General features: G+C 43.9%; 1 protein-coding gene across 3 annotated transcripts in view; it reads right to left on the bottom strand.

Annotated features, from left to right (window-relative positions):
• Positions 1-20980, bottom strand: part of ClC-b (chloride channel protein 7) — a 49613-nt gene that overhangs the window by 13978 nt on the left and 14655 nt on the right. For all 3 annotated transcript variants that reach the window (XM_084604364.1, XM_084604365.1, XM_084604366.1), the window contains exons 8-18: positions 20658-20751; positions 17925-17989; positions 15533-15643; positions 13926-13980; positions 13554-13614; positions 10221-10359; positions 8980-9073; positions 8521-8690; positions 6521-6700; positions 4074-4159; positions 1763-1877 (exon numbers count right to left, since the gene is read on the bottom strand). In XM_084604364.1, coding sequence (XP_084460490.1) covers positions 1763-1877; positions 4074-4159; positions 6521-6700; positions 8521-8690; positions 8980-9073; positions 10221-10359; positions 13554-13614; positions 13926-13980; positions 15533-15643; positions 17925-17989; positions 20658-20751 — 1170 coding nt within the window. The remainder of the gene's footprint in view (positions 1-1762; positions 1878-4073; positions 4160-6520; positions 6701-8520; positions 8691-8979; positions 9074-10220; positions 10360-13553; positions 13615-13925; positions 13981-15532; positions 15644-17924; positions 17990-20657; positions 20752-20980) is intronic.

The following is a 20980-nucleotide window of genomic DNA, read 5'->3' as shown; positions in this document are numbered from 1 at the left end:
AAAACTCCGGCTTTTCAGACTAAAACATAGACCAGCAACACTGCAGAATTGTTTCTTTTCTCTTTACAACCGAAAGTTCTTTCACCCCACTATAGGCACTGATCGCAGGGCGGTAGCTTGGATTTAAATGGAGCCATTCACAGATCCTGCACAAACAATTTGTTGCTTATGTTCCCGCTTGAGTTACTGGCACGCTCTTCATTCGTATCAAGGTGGCTCATCAAGCGTGCCGAGAATGGGGTAGCAGCAGCATATGCCGCAGCTTTGACACTGGGCAAATGAGAGGACAAGGCGGTGAGGATACAGTTGGAGGCACCTGATTATGCTCCCTTCTTACCCGGAGTTCCTTCTCTTGACTTTTGCGACTGTTGCTGCACAGGAAGATGAATTCTGTTCTCTCCTTGTAAAGCATGCATGTGGTAAGCGCTGCAGCACATTTGCAGCACAGCCTATGGCCACATGCATTGAACATTCGGCTATCGGCAACAACAGTTGCTGCAGATGAGTCTAGTGTGGGCTTTAGCATCAGTCCAACTCAATTAAAGTCTTACATAAGCAGATTGCGACCAAATAATGAAAATCGCTATTCTTTTACGCCAGTTTTTGCGGAAAAGAATTTACGTATTAAGTTTGCTAACTTCTCAAACTATATTCTATATTCACATCACGTTTCAGGTTCTCCTAAGTCAGTGTAATCTGTTGGTGACTGCATTACAATACCGCATCTGCTTGCATAATGAGCCCACTTGCACAATGAACCTCGCACGCTTTTGTCACTGAGAATTTGAACATAAAAGCATTAGCCATTAGCGTATCGCTGTTTTGAGCAGTCACTGTCGCAATCCACAGCACATTCCTTAGCAGCATACCAAGGTGCTGCACAATTATAATATCATCCGGTGTTTATTTTTCGACCTTAAGCGGGTGGTGGCTTGCTCGTTGCACCGAGTTGTGCATGGGTGTTCTGTATGTTTGCTTTATAATGTCACGATTGGGGTGAGTGCCATCCACTGCCACAAAATCAATGGAACGTGTGATAGCAAAGAAAAAAAGAAAAATGCTATTTTCGCCTCGCAAATGAACCCATTCTTGAAAAAATGAATGGGCTGATTACACGAGTACACACGGTACCACAGATACCAACAACCACTGCCATTGGCAGCACTGCTACAAGCTTAGCGGTTTGAAAGCATTTTAAAACCAATTCAAGCAAGATTAAAGAATAAAAGTAGCTTTAATTTATTGAAATAAAAGTAGACTACCTTGAGTAATATGAGCACAAATAACGACTTGTATGGCACAGCAGAGTCATAAAATGCAATATATTCACTTCAGACACTCCCGCAGATACCATAATAGCCACAATAAAAAGACAAAGTATGACGCCACCATTTGCTCAAACCTGACTTTAATGACCAATTTAATATACAAATTCCTACCTAAAACCACGAGTTCTTCACTCGTTACTGCCACCGAGATCTAGCAGAACATACCAATATTTTTCCACTTGTCTACAGCAGTAGACTGTCCCTTTAAATGAAGTAAAGAATAGAAAAAAAAAATAGGCCACTCCATTTCAACTCCAAGAGGAGGTCCTAGTGCACGACACGCTCGCCAAAAGCATCGCACACCTTTCCCGTGCGCACATATACTGCCCATTAATCTCTTGCAAACATGTGCGCTGCTAATTCGTTTCCTCTCTTCGTCGTATCGTTGGCAAGCACAGCTACCTGGATGGCCAGACATTTGGTGCTAAACCAACCTCGGCTGTGTCCACCACAGGGAACCCATTGTGTGGGCAGGAGGCCAGCACATCGATGATCCTGCCCACGTTCTCGACTGTGCGGAATGTGACCACAGGATAGCCCATCACCTCCCTGCAAAGAAGAATGCCGCCAACCTCATCATTCCTGCTTATTGCCTCTCAAGACTCGAAGAGGGGGAAACAGCTTTGAAATCAAGAAAAACGGCCAAAAATCCCCATATTTGCTTGTAATATCCCCCCTTTTTATACTGTTCCAAAGCTCCACTGCTGAAATGCACTGCGAAGTACTCCAAGAAAAAAATTGTTCTGTGAATCACGATGGCTCTGCACATCAGGGAAACACTCAAACGATCAGAGATTTTTTTCCTCCATTCCGGTTTTCAAACTACCTACTATAAGCTCGCATTGTGGGGCAGACTTCCTCATAACCTTTTAACTATTTCCACCCAGTTTGTGTTGCACTTCTAGGACCATGCTGCAGGTAAGGAAATTTTGTTTTTCAAATCCGTTAGTTTTAAATCATTTGTGCAACATTTTTTTTCTTAGTCTAGACTTGTCGATGAACACTGCATCACAAAAATTAAAAGCTAAACATTTCTGCTTTGCAAAAACAAAAAAATTGCCCTGCTGCGGTGGCACAGTGGTTAAGATGTCCGACTACAGCGCCGGAGCACCTGGATTCAATCCCAACTGCCAGCAACTGCATTTCGATAGAGGCAAAGCGGAGAGACATCCAGGTGCTATGCGATGTAAGCTCACGTTAAAGATCCCCAGGTGGTCGAAATTACTCCGTAGCCCTTCACTATGGCACCTCATTCACTCTTTCTATGGCCCCCCATTATTATCTTTATTGAAAAAAAAAAAAATATTGAAGTCTTGACCTGTACTTTGCCTGTAAGAATGCGATGCATGTTGAACCAGCCTTCTGTTGCATTTTGTTAACTCTCCACACTTCTCATAAGATTCAAGAGAGCAATTTAACAGTACAAAATGGTGCACTCGAGATATAATGGCAAAATTGTATAAGTAGTCATAACTTTATTTCTAATAGCTCAAAAATTACATGTAAATGTATCAAGAAATAAAAACATTTTTTGTTCCAAGCCACATATCTTGACTCTTTCCTGACCAAGGAAAAACTGACCATTTTTGTATTTCTGACACAGCATATTTATTTATTTATAGGGCTCAATGCTGCCAACAGATGTTTTCCAATGCAATCTTTAAAAATGTTAGATAAACACTAAATAACAAGAACTGTCATTATTTCTCCATCAGTTGGCCACAGTCATTCCAAACTGCCTACACAATATTCCCTGCCACAAAATAGTCAGCTGACATATCAGCAAATGGAAAAAAAAAAAAAAAAAAAATAGTTCAATAAAGTGGCCCCAATCAAATTGTTTTCAGCATCCGCCCAATGATCTGTCCCAAAGCATGCCAGGATGGCTACGGAAACTAAAAATACATTGGCCATTATTTCCAAGGTCCTGGAAATCTATTACAGTAGTAACTAGAATGCAAGCATTAGAAGTCCATCTCCTGCAGTTTGTATAGCAGCCTGGCCTAGAGTTCCACTGTTTTCGGAGCATAAAAAGGAATCTAAAATATCTTGCCGTCAAATTGTTTGTTCTCGGCTAATTTAGTGTCTCGCACTGTGTACACCATGGTGGAAAACAGGTAGGACCACCCCTAGATGTGTGTGCCTTTCAAGCAGAACCGAGAGTAGATTCAGGTAACATGATTGACGCCGCAACAAAAGCATGCGATCTGAGCTCTGATGGTGGTCAGGCCGGTGAAGAAATTTGCACAAGGTGATAAATTCCTCACTTGTCAAATTCACTTCTTACAAAGCATTGTTAGGAACAATAAAAGGAGCACAAGGTGATAAATTCCTCACTTGTCAAATTCACTTCTTACAAAGCATTGTTAGGAACAATAAAAGGAATTTGAGGTCACTGGAACAGCTGCAATGTTTACCTGTTTGTTTGTTTTTCTTTTTTTACAATACCCTTAAGACCCAGTGAGGGGTATTACATAAGGGGGAAGAGGCAATATTGCATGCAATTCAGTCCTTTGTGCCTCTTATTCTTGCAATGAACTCATCTATGTACTAGTACATAGAAGCCCTAAAGTTACAAGATAAAGCTAGGAAATACTTCACATGAAGAAGCTTTTTTTGCCTCTGGTATGTTTGTTCAATGACAAGTACTTTTCTAACAAGTAAAAGAGCACAGAAAAATAGAGCGTACTCGATCTCAGAAGTACTGCTTCTTGGGATGCCCTGAAGTAGATGAAGATGGCTCACCTTGCCGAAATGTTGGCTGAGCGAGATGGGGCCTCCCAGCCCAAGAAAGGAACGCCAGCTAGTTGGAGGTGGATGTCGTAGAGACCCTGCAAATAAGCGGGCCAATCAATGACTCGCAGGGATCATGAAGAATGCACATGCAAATTGCTATTTACTCTGCATACGATCATACAAAGTCAGTGCCACAGCATATAATAAAAAGGACAGCAGGCCATTTTCTCAAAAACATCCTACGACAAAAAATGGCAACATCACACAGCCAAAGAAAATGCTATGTGAAGCCAGGTCAGCAGTGTATTATAGGAAGGGCACAGCACCACAACAAATGGTTGTTAGCGCAGCCAAAACTCCAATTAAGTTTTAAAAGCCCCAAAATTACACACCTGTGGAGTTTTTGGGAACTTGGCATATTAGTACGTTATTCTTTGACACTTGTCATATTCTATATAACCGAACAAAATATGAATTGTGGTATCAGAACTCCTTCAATAATTCTCTGATGATGCCATTATTCATTTGAGACTTCTCTGCCAATGTAATCTCCTGTTTGCGTGAGCATTATTAACCCCACAGTTGGCAGCCTTAAGCAGAATATGAGCCACACTTCATTTCACAGCCAGCATGTAACCCTCCAAAAGCTAGTATAGTAAGGCTTGACAGTGTAAAGGCTATTTTTCCAAAAATCTGGATCACTCGAACTGTCAGTGTAGTCCCAGCCAACACCCATGTAAACATGTGGCGCCGGACACTCGCTGATTCAAACACTACAGTCTTACATTGATTAATCTGAACAGGCTCCCTAAGCACGGCGAAGCCAAGGTATGACCAGCGCGGCAAGATACAGTCAAAATAAATATCCTTGCTCAAAAGTGAACTGAATACTGCAATGCTGCCTGAACACCTGCAAAACGTCGCACACAAGACATCACATCACACTTGGAACAGCAAGAGTGATAAAAAACGAATCACCCGGTCCCAGAGAATGGGCCAGCCATATAGTTTCGGTTTTGCGTTTCCAAGATTTTCTGCTACCCTGTGGTGACAGTGGTTTTCGGCCACGCATCAGCCAGCTAAACAAGCCCAGCAATGTGTTGCTTCGAATGCTCATTGTCTCCCTCGCTTCCATTTGTTTGTTTATTTCATTCTTCCATTGCGCCGAAACTGGACGCTTCTCAGGCGCTGTTCGTTCTTTATGCACTGATGCTTCCTTGCACGCACACACACACACACACACACACAGCTACACACATACACATACATACAGAACAGTAACCGAATACTTGTTACAAGGCTCCACCGCTATCACACCACACCGTAAAGGATGCTGTGGAGGTCCTTGCCATTTTGCAGCAGTTCTACTATTATTGTTGTGCTTTTCTCCTCTCAAAAGCAGGTGACAATCACTCAATCTATAACCAAATAAATTTCACGCAATTCAAGTGGGTTTTAGAAATTTTTCAGGGTCGTTTGATAATTGGAACGCTTTTTTTTTCTCTCCTTCAGTATTCAAACTAGCGAGATTTTACTGTATACACACACCCTTGCTGGCTGGGCCCATACCCCAAGAGAGCTCTCAATTAGTGCCAAGGACTGCAAACTTCAGCAGATCAGAAAGAACAGTAACCAAATGCTGTGCTTCCTGGACAAAACAAATACCAGCTTCCGTGATTAGCAAAGTGCAGCATTATGTTTAATGACTTCCCTGGCTCTATTGCGACAGAAATTATGGCCATGGTTTTATTGCGAAAGCAATACTACGCCAGGTCTAACCGCTCGTTGCTGTGTGCCGTGTCCGTGTACGTGTACGTGTCCGTAGTCCTATGGCAGGAGCTGCCAACTTGGGTCTCTCGTTTCACATGGGACGATTATATTAGAATCAGCCTTCTGGGACCCTGGCATTCACGTCAGCCCTATAGGCCACTAAGGCACATTCATACGGCTTCGTTAAAGCGGGGCATTATGTGTGGGCTGGTGAAGAAGAAGAAGAACAGTCGGTCACCCGCAGCTAATGTTTTCGCTCCTTATTCGGTTCAGCAGCACTGAACCCTTCTAACCTTTTCGTTGTGTCGTGGCAGGGGTATCGACGTAACAGAAAGGCATAAAGATCAGCCTTGCTTGCACTAAGTGCCAGGGACCACAAAGCTATGACTGCACAGTGGCACAAACTAGCGGTACCGTTGGGTGACAATTATCGGTACAGCAACGCTAGCTAGCACCTGTATCATTTTCATCACTGCAGGCTCTTGTTAAAGAATGTAGTGTTACAGAGACATGCTAACCCTTGATGAATGTTCTGCCCTTCGCAAGTGGCACTGCGGCGCATCAGCAGTATCTTAGTGGAGTGATATGCTGTTATGTGAACACACACACAGTACCCACCATACTTTCGCACAGTACCCACCGTGTCGCATTCAAAGAGTGATTAAGTGAGGTGCCTTGATACTCACCTCGGAGAAGAAGTCCCCGACCCACTTGGCCACCGTCAGTGCAATCATGATGGGCAGGGCAAAGGTGATGTTGCGTGTGGCTTCAATCAAGATGACGCTCAAGCTAAGTGTCATACGAACCACTCCTCCCAGAGTGGCTGCTGCTCCAATCAGGGCAAACTTGCCAGGGTTCACCCATGTCTGGTATCAGAAAGAAGTGAAGAAGGAACAAAGGTATGAGGCAAGGAGCACGTAACCATATATATGCCCACAGCAAACAATGGAGCCCTAAGAACAAACAGTTGGAGAAGTCAGCTTTAAACTCTAATGCCACAGAATCACTAGGGAATAGGACTTTGGTCATTTGTATATAAGCACCTTAAACACTCAAACTGAGTATGCCGGAATCCATATGTCGTTCCGCCAGATTTACACAAAATACTGCCAAATTGTACAGATTTTTACAAAAAGTCTCTGGCACTGCACTGTGCCATTAGAGGCAGAGCTGGCAGCCACGCATAGGCCTGCATATGCTTCAACGGTTCAAATGTGGTGAGAATGATATTACAAAAGGTTAGGCCTGCATGAATATTCAATAATTTTGAATAGTCAGTCAAATAGTGAAGTATTTTCTATTTAATTCTATCCAAATTCTGCCATTCGAAATCTCAATGTATTAGCCCCAACAAAAACAACATAACTGGAATGCTTGTGTTGCGTGGGGTCGGCTCAATGTAACGCACACGTAACCTATGCACGAAATACATGAACACGAGCATGAGTAAAAGCCAGCAAGCGGTACATAAAGATAGATGCCCCTTTCCAACACCTGACATAAGGAGACTTTTTGTTTAAGTGTCAGTCTACGCGGACATTCCCAGTGAACACCTTCTGCAAACAGTTCCTGCTTACATTTCCACAGCCCATGAGCCGAGAAAGGCCTTCGCCTTAAAAAAACTTCACAGCTATACTGGGCTACAGCAACAAGAAATGCAAGTGAATAGCCACACGAGATGCTGCAACTGCAGGCTTAAGACCCACAGCATAGCCCAGCCATGATTGTGAATCCACACTGAATCGCCACAGACAGAAGAGCCATCAAAACGAACAGAGCCCTTACTATTGTCAGCCGCCACAAGACGAATGAACAGCATGTATCGGACACAGCAGCCCAGGCTCTGCAGCACACTGGGGTTAGCCCCAAGCCACATGCTCGAGCATTCATGGTAAGTTCGCAAATGATGGTACCCCTAGCAGGTGTCTGTAGAGTTCCCACCTAAAAACAATATCAGCATGACGATTCAATTGCAAATGAGAACAGTTGTGAGAGGTCCCAAATATGGGTCCCACTTCTCCCAAATATGTCGGCACTGAATGTAAGTTGCTTCCATGAATTTGCAATTCACATTTTTGCAGTAAGTCGGCTCAGCTTCAATGAGCGTGACACAAGCTTCATTGCAACCTTTATTTCATTCATGCAACTGCCTCGTATATGAAATAAATGCATGATTTCAAAATGCCTATTGTGCCAGTCAACCACTTTTGTGTGGCAAAGGTGTTCGAAACATTCACTATGAAATTCCTGCACTTTTTGACTGTGTCTTTTGTTTTATTACAATTAGTACCATCATTTAATAAAAAAGTTAAAAGGGTTCAACGCTGACGAACTGAATATGAAGTGAAAGCATTAGCTGCGGGTAACCGAGCGTTCTTCTTGTCCTTCTCCTCCTTTTTCTTCTTTTTCTACTTCTTCTTATGTTAGGCGCAGCGCCGGCTCGGGAACCACGGACATGGACACGGCACACAGCGACGAGTGGTTAGACCTGGCGTACTATTATTGCTTTCACAATAAAAAAAAAAAAAAAAAAGGAGTGAAGTAAATATATATTTTTCAGAGAAATATTACTGCAAGAAGGAAATCCCCCCACCTCCCCCATAAACTCAGATTAGGGCTCGAATTACAGTTCCAAGGACTGAACAGATTGGCCTAACTTAAGTGTTGAGAGATTGTGGCAACGTACGCTGGTGGGGAACATGTTGCGGACTCCGATGCCAAGCAGGCGACCCCAGACGGCACCCACGAGAAGTGTTGGGATGAACACGCCGCTGGAAACGCTCAGGCCGTATGTCCAGCAGCTCAGCAGGAAGTAGACCACAAAAAAGGCCAGCAGGGTAAGAGCTGTCCACGTGCCTGGCAATGCGACAAATATGACAAAGGGGTGAGGGCACTTCAGCCTTAAGGTAGTCATTGAGGTACAGCCGGATTTTTGTAACCAAGGCACTGTTTAGCATACGGTAGGGCCAGCATCCCGCGAAAGAACAGAGTAACAAAACAGGCAAAATGATGGGCATGTGCATGAAGCACTTAAGGGAGATGCAGCAAGTAAAACTTCAGAAAACTCACAAACAGGTAAACAAAAACCAGAGTGTGGGTGCCTGCCTTACAGTGCATGAGAACTTCAACAGAAAATGATCCTCACCTTCAGGGCGATGGAAAAGGCTTCGAACGCTGGCCTCGGGAGTTTGGAACCAAATCTCACCCAGAGCACTGTACCGGCCGTCCGAACAATTAAACTGCAGTGAAAATAAAAACCAATGACAAATATTAGGGTCCACTTCACTTCGAAAATATTCTTCCAGTTTTACCAATTGATGTGAGTCAACCTGTACCGGGCACATCAGCACAAATATGCAGAGCTTGTTATTTAGCATCTCTCATTTTAACACAACAATGTTAAAAGCCCCGTTCTGCACAAAATCCACCATTATCAGCACTGGAAGTGATAAATCATGGTTGCTGTGGCAGGTGACATGACCGAGCCCCGATTCATTGATGGGTTGCATGACATAACAAAGCTGGGGGAGAGCCGCCAACTCCAGTTAGTGTGACTTGGCTAAACCGGGGCTCAAATGCGGAGCAAGGGAGCATTGCAAATAAAGTTTGAAGCCAACGATCATTTTTACACCATAAATGTAAACTGGTATCAAGGATTCCCTTCCAATGCTATGGAATGTCACTGCAATATCCCAAGAGAACATTACTTTTAGACCAAGACAGTTCTTGAAAGCTAAACTGACCTGACACCGTACCACCAGTTCCCAAGAAAGCCGTATTGCAAATATCATCCACAAACACTTCAAGGTAGTTCTTTAACATGATGTGCACAGGAGTTGCCAATATAGATGATCCTGTGATCGCACCTGTGTCAGCTGCACTAGCTAGTTTTCCAAACGAAGGGTGATAGGAGGGGCACATCAAATGACTCCAACCCATGAAGACTTCTTTCATGAACAGAAATGTCATGAAAATTACAGTTAGCATTACAGGGAGGTTGAATTCACAGAAATGCAAAGGGACTCCCAAGAGATCAACCGCCTCTTATCTCACTCTACCTGCAACTGCTCGCTCCCAACAAGCCACTCGACATAATTCATTGCTTCCCCTGGCTACATTTTCCCTAACTTCACAATCACTTTTTCACCCTGACAGAACACCAGGTATCTGCTCTGAGAATTTAAAATCTTTCCCAAATACTCCGCTATGTTTCAGACAGCATTTTGCCTGCCCACATACAAACAGCACGCTGCTATTTTTCTGTCGCAGCAATAAGGCGATAATTTTATTTAACAAAGTAAGCAAGCTGATCTAAACACCTTATCACACAATGGCTAAAATGGCTGCTCCCTCATTCAGCAAACGTTCGCAGCAGGAGCAGCTCACCTGCAATGTGCTGTCATAAAAGTCGTCCATGTGAGGCCGACAGTCGGTCGAGATGTCGATCATGAGGAAGCCAACGGTGGCTGTGACTGCCGCCACTGCAACTGCTTCCAAGACCCTGATCCACCGCCTGTAGAGGTACCTGAAAAACACCACCCTCATGTGCATCCAATGCATGTCTCTGACACTCCTTTACGCAGTGATTACTCAGTGTGTCTGTGACTACTCCCTTCAAACGAAACATTGAGCAAGAATGGATGCTTCCACAGAATAGTAGCACAGCACGGGACTACATTCACTCTGGAAAACTGCGTGTTTCCTGTGAATCACCAGTTTCATTTGAACCTTTATAGAAGGTGCACAGAACAAAAAGCCATCCCATAAAGCAGCAAGCAAACTTCAAGCAAAATTTTGAAAAATACCACATGGTCAATAAGTTATAGTACAATCTGGTTACAAGAGACACTTTGTTATAAGAGACCCATGAAAATGGTTTGCTTGATTTTCCTATGTTTGCCATCTTAACAACATTGCATACAAAAGACATGGTTACTCCTTCTTTGTTCCTGACATACTGCAACAAAACAGGACACTTGACATGAAACAGAATTTAATACGGAAATCTAGACTGCACCACATATGATTTGGTAAGAATTTTTGGTTACAAGAGACCTAGGTTACAAGAGACATCGTTTTCGGGTCCCTTGAGTGTCTCTTGTAACAAGGTGTTACTGTAATACAAATATCCTTTCCTGGAGTGCAAGCTGCCTTATTCATTTTTTTTTTCCCCAGGAGTTTAGGAGCTGATAATTAATGTTCCAAAACAAAAGTGTGACAACTGCATTCCTAACCTTTAACTGTGAACTGAGGGACTCCTAATAAAGTAGAACCTCGGTGACATGAATTTCACAGGGTCGCAAAAAACTCCGCATCATTCGAACATCCGTATCATCAGAACGGAAGAAAATAAGTATGCAGAAGCATGAGAAAGGCAGTTGCAGTTGCGCAGATCTGTTTATGTCTGAGAAGGCTGATTACGGTCGCACAGTCATGGCTCACCACTCGCGGCGCACAAACGTGACAGACGATCGCGACGTCAACAGCGCACGGGCCGCGCGCCTCCGCAAACTTTTTGCCGCGTGTACAGCCCAAAAGATTGCAATGTGCTGGCTGCTCGGTGGGGCCGCAGACTGCTTGCATATACTCACGATGCATACAGCGCAAGCAGCAGTCGCAAAATCTACAATGTGCGGCCTGTACGGGCCCGCTGCGTGCGCCGCTGACTACTCACGGTCGCGAGCCGCTGCACACTTTTCGCAGCATGGAAAACGATCACGATGCTAGATTTGATCGCGGAGCCAGTAATGTGCGGTCCATACGCGCCCGCTGTTTACGCCATCGCCAACTCCTCGGTAGCGACGACTGCGTTTTGTAGACCACGTGCCGCTAAAGACTTTTCGCCGCGTGAGCCCGACAGACAATCGCGACGTTGCCAAGGTGCGGGCCATGCGTCACCGCAAACTGCTCATACAGCGCGGCTGGCGATCACGGAGTTAATGATGTGCAGGCAGCGCGTAGTGCTCAAGGTCGCGGTCGCAGTTCACGCGTTTGTATCATCCATAGTGCCACGAAAAAGTGTTCAGAACATCCAGAATTTCGCACATTGTACAAAATGTGCACAGGCCGGGGAATTTCGTGAATTCGTATCATCCCGAAATTTGTATCGACCGGATTCGAATCACCGAGATTTTACTGTATAAGGAAAAACAGAAAATACTTGAAGTAAAGAGAGACAGTACTCTCCTTTTTGCTCCAATGTGTGTACTGCTTGCTTGCGCTATCACGAGAGCCATTAAGTGTGCTTTATTGCCTGCTGTGGGAGGTCGCCGCACTTACAGAAGCAGGCAGCGAAAATCTTCAGTAAGATATACTGCTGCTATTATTGCCAGGCCTGAGGAGAACATGGCAGATGCTTTTATGGTTCCTGTACCCTGCCTTATGCAATGTGCAATTGTAACTCCTTTGTAGCTCCTAAATTACTCGCATAGTGACCTGCTCAAGGATGATGATAATTGTCTAAAAGAGAACTACCAAAGCAATGTGTAATATACAATACTCGTAATGTGCAATCAGTGAAGCATTCAATTTGCATTTAAAATATCTTCCAACCTTAACTCTTACTGTACCGTGCCCACTGAGCATGGGCCACAGGTGACCCACAGACATTGCACGCTATTTCAGCGCTACCAATGTACATTCCAACTTGTTACATAATCAGTTATGCAGTCCAAGAAGTCAACTTCCAGCTTGGAAGTGATATGTAACTCTGCTGTTAAGCAGTGAATTTCGGTGCGAAACTGAACAAAACAGTGCACAACTTTTCTTGGTCAGCAAGAAAAACTCTCCAATATTTATACTTGTTCATCTACAATCACACTGCAGTCTTGAGAGACCAAGCAGGTGGGCAAAAGTATATACATATACAAGAGGTAACTCGTTTTACAGCAAAGAATCTTAGTCTGGACTAGTTGGCTCATAGTTTTCACAAATTAACACATTTCAAAGAAACCAGCGTCCGTCCCATCTGTGTGTTGGCTTCTACCCATGTCCGGTCTCTTTGCGCTGTGTTAATCTGTAATAACTAATATGGGCAGCATATTTCGTTAACAGCGATAAACCAGGCCAAGCAAAAACACAAGCCAAAAAGAAAGAAAACAAAAATTTCGTGAAACGAGACAGGATGAACGCAAAGGAGTATGAATTATTTTTCGTAAGCAGGAATGCATTATTTGAAGTGCCTGTAATGCTTCTTTGAACTCACTCGCAAGTTCAGTTATAAAAGCAATAGTAGCAAGGAAGGGATATAGACAGTCTTGCAACCATTCAGGCTTTATTTTGCCATTGTGATCATTTTTTGTAAGCTAATAGAAGCACAGGGCTTAAATAATGCTGGATACAGTTTTCACAATGAATGCCAAAAGGACCTGGCCCAAAACATCAGCTGCTATCCCCCAGGGAACATTATTTTCTACCTGGTACCACTGTACACATTTTTTCTGCCCCATAAGATGTCAAAAGGATGTTCCTATACACTATGGATGCCATTTACCATCTGTCCACATTATGTAGCCAAGACTTAGTACCCCTTCCCTACAAATACAGTCATTCTACCAAATAAAGGCAAGGAAAAAACGCCAACAACAACACAATAAACAATACCACCAACAAAACCAACAACACCACCAACAACAACGTCACCAAACACAACACCACCACCACCACCAACAACATCGCCAAACACACAGACACACCTATCCATGGCATAGGCCCACATACCTTATCCTAAAAACAGTCAGCTTGAAGTTCACGAGATTGAAAACCGCCCCCAGGAGACCACCTGGATGAAAACGTTTTAATGTAACCCACTTCATCGCCCCTGAAAGTAAATCTGAAGCAGCAAGATAAGAAATCAATGCCACAGCTACTTACTGGCTACACAGAGTGACTGACTGACAAGGTAGAGAGGGGAAGGCCAGTTATATTTTCAGCTCGGAGCATGCAATGATTGAAAACAAAGGCTAAAGCATGAAATGTGATGCCTTGAAAGTTAAATTTTAATAGTAACATTTCGTACACAGCCTGTACAGGCCTGTGACAGGCATTGCTTAACTGGCTTTACCTCAATGATAAAAAAGCACAAAAGCTCACCACATGCCCCCATGAAAAGGTAGATGGGCAGTTCAATAATGCTCCATTCCACATCCTATGAAGGAAAGGAAAGGACACAAGATGAAGTAGAGCCACGTTTGTTTACACAGGTAAGGTTTGCCTGCAAGCAGAGCCTCTACGACATGATATACAGAACCATAACCAGGAAACCAAAAACCAGGTAGAGTGAAAACAGGTCAAGTGTAACCGAGACCCTTGTAACAGGAGGACGCTACTCTACTCGGGCGAGCACGTAGCAGTGGCATCAGAAATACATGACTGCAGATGCTGCTCCGTTGAACTTTCATGACAAAGGTCAGCCTGACTTTTCTGAAAAACTAATTGACCAAGCGAAATGCGCATGCAGGTCACAGACAATGACACATGCACGGTGCAGGTGACAAGGACAACATGGTGAGCTGAAGTGATGCCAACAAAATAGAAGCGGAAATTAAAATGCTTCCGAACACGTCCTGCCGCATTTAGTTTGGATATGGCAAGATTGCATTATTCTAGATGCATGTTCTAAAAATGAACAATTGTCTCCTCTTTTACAAAACAATTTTCATTTCAAGCAGAGTAACTACCCAGCAAAAGATGACATGTGGAGGAACATAATTTTTTTTAATAAATATTTAAATTGCACTTTTGTATGAGATGCATCAACAAAAACCTCAGAAAGGACCATGACCTCATACACCAGAAAAAATGATACATACACTAGAATGTTGGATATTGCAACGATTTGTATTGCCATCTTGGTATTTAATGCTTTCTTTCTGCTTGACAGAAAATATTTGGAACTTATCTAAAATAAATTTGATAAGGAGCAACAGCCATTTTACCCAAGAACAAAATCAAGAAGACAGATTCTGACTGTTAATCAAGAAGTTCCAAGTCTATGTACACAATGTGGTAAAAAACTGCTACACACTTAGCATTTCTTCCTGAAGGCATGCTGCTACTGCTGTGTTGTTAAAGATGGTCTTCACTAGTCAGGTTTGGTTTGGCTCACAGGTTTCAACATCCCAAAGCGACTCATGATATGAAGGTCACCACAGTGGAGGGCTCCAGAAAATTCGACCACCTGAGGTTTAACGTAACTCTTAATCGTGTTGCACATTCGCCTAGTCCCTAGTGCAAACTTTTGGCTCATCCAAACATCCAGGACAATAAGAACTCCCCACTGGATTAAACTGCACATGATTCAAACCTGTTTTCTCTTCCTGTCAAGTCTAAACTATAGAGACTGGACATTAGTAGCATTTTTAATCAACAAAAGATGGTTTGTGGGGTTTAACGTCCGAAAGCAACTCAGGCTATGAGAGACGCCGTAGTGGAGGACTCCGGAAATTTCGACCACCTGGGGTTCTTTAACGTGCACTGACATCGCACAGCACACGGGCGCCTTGCTTTTCGCCTCCATCGAAAAGCTGCCGCCGGGGCCGGGATTCGATCCCGCGTCCTTGGGAACAGTAGTTGAGCGCCGTAACAACTGCGCCACCCCGGCGGGGTTAATCAACAAAAGAGTGATTGCCAATGAGTATTCCAAACTACAAGCCAGGCTTAAGAAAAGGGTGAAACATTAAACAGAGGGCAGCACTCACATCGAACTCTCCAAAGTTGACAAGGCCCGAGAATGAGATTTCTCCAGCATGCCCATGGTATGCGCTCAAGATGATGCTCAGCGAGAAGGCAGAGATGGTGGAACAGAAGAACTGCAATTAGCAAAAGCATCCTCATCAGACATCTCATGGCACTCTCCAACAACATCCCACACCATCCCAGGATTTACGCATGCTCAAATAATACTAGTACAAGACCTGCCTCAGAGTTAGCAGCACTAACAGGCAGGCAAACCTGAAAGCTTGCCCAAACGAATTCCTTTGCTTCTTCCAGTCTATTTGCCTTTGTCTATATAGCTTTCTGTGAGCTTCTCGCTGCTCAAACTTCAAGCAGACAGGGCATCTGATGAGACCACTGACGTACTGCCCAGTCCATGCTTTTACCAGCACAGTGAACAAGGAACTGTAACACAGAATATTAATTTCTTTTGCAATGATGTGTTCGAGGAATCAAACAGTCAGAACAAATCACAGTCTATTTGCAGTCAAAAAGCAAAACAGTGGATGACAGTGGTGCGAGCATGGATAAAGCTTTTAATAGTGTCCACATCTCAAATAAGAAGATAATATGGTATAGTAGATGGAGTTCAATGCCCCAAAGCAACATCGGTTATGAGGGACGCCGCAGTGGAGGGCTCCAAATTACTTTTTACCATGTGGAGCTCAAATAAGAAGAGTAGCAGTGTCAAGGTGCGCAGCATGAGAGTGATTTTAGGAGCAACCATTAAAAGGCATCGTCATAAACTCATTGTAATTCCATCATCATGCCTGCCACCAGGTTTTAACAACATGTACTGACACGCTATTTCAAACAAGTTGCTGACGGCTCCATCGTAAAATCTAAAGGAAGATAGTATGCTATCAAACTCTCACTATAAGCCAGCACCTAGTCAAAAGTAACCATCCGATCACTTCTGCATGTCCTTCCAGCATGCATACTACTGTCTACCGCAGCAAAAAAGAAAAAATCAATTGCGATTATGCGCATGGTACTGTGGATCACGAGCGTTTACTATGGGGACACAATCACGTCAGTTATTTACACAATGTCAATATCGCTCTGGCCCTCCTTCAAGCTTTTTGTCATCAGAGCATTTAAATTATACCAACGCCTGTGCATGGGTACTGAAGAAAACCCAGGAAAAGGAGAAAACACTGTTCGCAAGACGTTGTGAACATGTTTCCTCAACGCTCTCCCCCAGGGAGAGAAGCCGTGGTGCAAAGCGGCCAGTACAGGAGCTCCACACGCAGCTCCTTGCTAAGTTGCGGGTGATGACAGGACATGGGGCAACTGAACATATTTTAAAATTTGACAACCTTCAATAGGCTGAACGTGTGAAGCCTGCAGGTGAAGCACGCGAAAACCTCTTTCTGCTAGTATTTGAAATGAGAGCGAAATTGGTGTCTAAAGCCATACCGACTTTTAGGCTTCTCTGCAATGTGCAGCACTATGTGGGGAGAGGAGGGGGTGGGAAGACACCCTTTGCGGGACAGTTCATTTCTAGTACAGGAACACTTGTCCAGAATGTGTGTGCAACGGGTACGAAAAATGCGAAATCTCACCATCTTCTGACACCACCACCAAGTTTCTCCGCGCTTCTCCAAATGCTGAGAGAAGCGGCTGAAGCTCTTTATTCAGATGACCAGTCAGATCGTTACTTCAAAAGCTTGTGCAAAAAAAGTTGGCATGCTTTATCTAAGAGATGTGCTCTTAAACACGCATTGCAACGAACGAAAGACAAGCGAGTAGACTCCTTGCACTTCCCTGTTCAAAGAAGCAACAGTGTTGTACAAGCACAGAAAAGAGAATTAAAAGAGGCCTACGCCATTCACAAGAATCCTGACACGTGCGCAAGCACCCCACCGGTTATCATTCCTCCTCGTGAAATCTCGTATCTTGCCGAAACTGCTTGATGTGAATTGTTTTTATATGCAAACATGCGCACTTGGTTGTTTGAACATTTTGTACATATACATGTTGCTTCAATAAATAAATAAATAAATAAATAAAACAGCGCTGTTCCAGTCTGCTCGCTTGTCCTTCGTCCGTTGCACTGTATGTTTAGGAAATGTTGCACCAACTAGCTCAACTCACCATTTTATTGGGATGTGTTCGAAGTGATGAATCTCGTGGAATTCTCGAAAACCTGTTTAGCTGCCCTTCAAGTTGCAAATGCGTGTCTGCCGGGTATCTGCCCTGAAATCTATGGCGCGGCATTTCTTCATGCAATGGGAAAAGCATGCATGCGAGCCTCACAATTAGAAATTTGGCACCAGGCACCTCCTGGCTAAGAGGACTACATCTTTCAAGGGAACCTTCACCATAAGAGTTAGTGCCGTAATTAAAAGGAAGAAAAAGGAAGCAAATACATACTATTCTCCAGGTCAGAGACTGGTTCCAAAAGCTGGCCCCTTCTTCCAAGCTGAACAGCACACCACCTGGGAAATATAACAAGAGGCAGCTTGAGAGCTCAGTGAGACCACCCCTGGGCACGAAACAGAGACAGGATTCCGAGTGGCATACACAGTGAACGTTTACTATTTGCCAATTTCTGTGCATCATTTGACTGTTAGAAAGCAACACAGCCACAAATGCATTGAACCAAGCTTCAAAACGCAAAGAAAACATAAATCTGATTGTGCTCTTTATTTTGCATCAAAGCACAAGTGAACGCTCTTTCCTTTGATATATAGGATCTAGGATTTGTAGCAGCTCACAGGAAAAAAAAAAGTACTTTGCAGCACGAATTCACAAACTTTGTAGCAGTTAAAAAGGAAAAAAAAACTTAATTTGGCACAAAAAATTCAGAGATTTGAAGAACAGACCGTATGAATGTGATCCAAAGGAAATCTAGCAAGGGCGGCCTATCACCGGCTCTTAGCATGCTTCATTTAGGAATCGGACGTGTACCTATTTTTGTAAATAAGTGTTTTGGATTGCGAAGCATGCTATCGTGAACAAAAAAAAGTGTGAGCCATAAAATCGGGGAGATAACTTTTCAAACTTAGGGACAGAATAAAAATTTGAAAAAGCTAAAGAATATGCATTTCTTTTACTGTCTGCAAAATCCAGAGCTTGTGTCGTGCGAGGCCAGCTCAAGAAGAGCCAAATTCAAAGCCGTGACTGCGAACAGCCTGTGCCCAAAAGCAAACGCAGTACAAAAACAAAACAAAAAAAATTAAATGTTGGTTCAAAAGCAAACACAGAAAAAAAAAATAATAAATACAGCCACCAAAAGGCAAAAGGGCAAATGCTGAAAGCAGCTAAGAAAGCAAGACGCAAGCAAACAAAAACTGACGAGCGAGCGCGTCTTCGGTCCGTGATTTTCCAGGGGCTAGCGATGACTTGGTGGTTTTCACTACATATTTTGATTAAGGGGAGGTGGGCGACGACTCAGTACATTAGGTTATACATTTCGTTTATTTAGCAATGGATTGCGCAAAGGTAAGGTGGCTGCCTCGGGAAAAATCGAGGAAGAAGCTACCATGGAAAGAAGTTATGACGAGGGTGGAAGAATGCGCAGGGTCGTCTACTCTTAGTGCGAACAAGCATGCTCTCTTCAAAGTGCCACTGCGTCCGAGGCAGTGCAGCAAAGCAGCGCAGGCACAAAGAGACCCGAAGACGGGGCTTTGCATAGCCGGCAACTTCGCTTCAATGCACGGTTAGATCAGAGGCAATGGCGCTCCAAAGGGAGCATGCTTGTTCGCACTAAGGGTGGACGGCCTGCACAACCTGAGGGTGGTTACAAAGCACAATGCAGGACCACTTGGGTAAGTGTAAGCTATAACGGCTTTTGCTAATTCCTGTGCTGAGCCGGAAAATTTAGCTCCAACAGTTGTTTTCTTTTTTTCCCACCATTTCACTCAAACTAGTGCTATGCACGCTGAAAAGGAGCCGAGGTGACGCTCCTGTTGGCTGCAGGTAGGGTTAGCCTTGCACGAGGCTGCCTCTGCTGGAAATTGTTTGACCGTAGTGACAACATTAAAAAAAAATAATTTAGGGGAACAGTTTTCAGCACAGCTCCGGCAATCTAGCCAGGCGTACAAACACCCACAAGCATCACAGTGCCACTACCGCCATTTCAAATCTTCTTTAGTTCCACAAACACTGACAGGCAGTGAACAACAGTGAAGCCTGACCTCTGAGATACATGCATAACAAAAGTATTCGTGCCATTGCAATTTGCTAGCAAAAATGACAAGTGGCAACAACACCTCCACGTAAGTTTTTGGCATTTGCTAACTTACAAAATCTCCATATTCCTTTAACATAGCCTCCTTGTGATTGGAGCACAGTAGGTAATCTTTCAATAAAAGTGAACTTCAATCACAACCCGCATCCCCTTATGAGGAAAAATATGATATGGAACAACTAGGCACGCGACCCTTTTACTCTACTGAATGTCTTGCACTCTAAAGCAAAGGCTTTGCACACACCACAATTCATCTGGAGGGTGAAGGCGAGAGGAGGTGGGGTCAAGGTAGACCGAGGATGGAAACTTCGTCAACTTTTTAACGTGACAGCATATGGGGCACGATTCTGCTGAAAAAATACATCGAAGTCATGAGCAAAATATCACGAGCACACCTCTAGCAGGTGACATGACAGGCCACTGACTGGCCGGTGAGATGTGCAATGTCTTAAGACCACATGACGTGGCCAAGTTAGAGAGGAGATAGGAATAGAGCCATCCAGACCCCTTGGATCTAAAGTCAGACACGCCACTCAAACGCCACGCAGGCATGTTCATGCAGCTTGAGACAGGGCTTCATATCTATGTCAGGTGGTCTAGCGCATAACTTGGTAGCTTACGACTGTATACTAGTAAGTACACACGAGAGGAACAAATTAAGGGATTAGTGGTTAAGCGAGTAGCTGAGTGCATGTACGAGAATGAGGATCCACAAAGGAAGCCACGGATGGGAGCCACAAACACTGCTGCATTATATCCTTAAAGGCGGTGATTTATTTATTCACACGACGATTCTGCTACTGCTTTCACAGTAACGAGCCAACGTTGTACAAGCATGCACGGCCTTCATACTTCAGGATGAAAAATCATCATTGCACATGCCTTGAATCATGCATGCTAGAAATGCCGCTCACCCACAGGAGCCCCAAAGGCAGCCGCAACGCCAGCCGCTGCACCGGCAGAAACGAAGTCCCGCTTCTCATGATCCTCACGAAACTCCTGGAAAACCTGTGCGAACAGAGAGCCAGGCTCTAGTGAGGTTTCAAAACACATACAAAAAACAGCCTTCTTTACTTACATACATCTTGAAGCACAAGAAGATTAAAGAAAACTTGTTAACAAAAATAAGAGTGTTCATCCAATATTCAAGGGAATCTCTCAAGGTAGAGCAGATGTTTAATAAGGGAATAATTCAGTTCAGTTCAGTCGTGTCCGACTCTTCGTGACCCTATGGACC

The sequence above is a fragment of the Amblyomma maculatum genome, chromosome 5, assembly GCF_055883805.1.
Source record: "Amblyomma maculatum isolate TAMU_Amacu chromosome 5, ASM5588380v1, whole genome shotgun sequence".
NCBI lineage: Eukaryota > Metazoa > Arthropoda > Arachnida > Ixodida > Ixodidae > Amblyomma > Amblyomma maculatum.
Note: the sequence above shows the minus strand (reverse complement) of the source record. Positions and strands in the feature narration are given on the sequence as shown.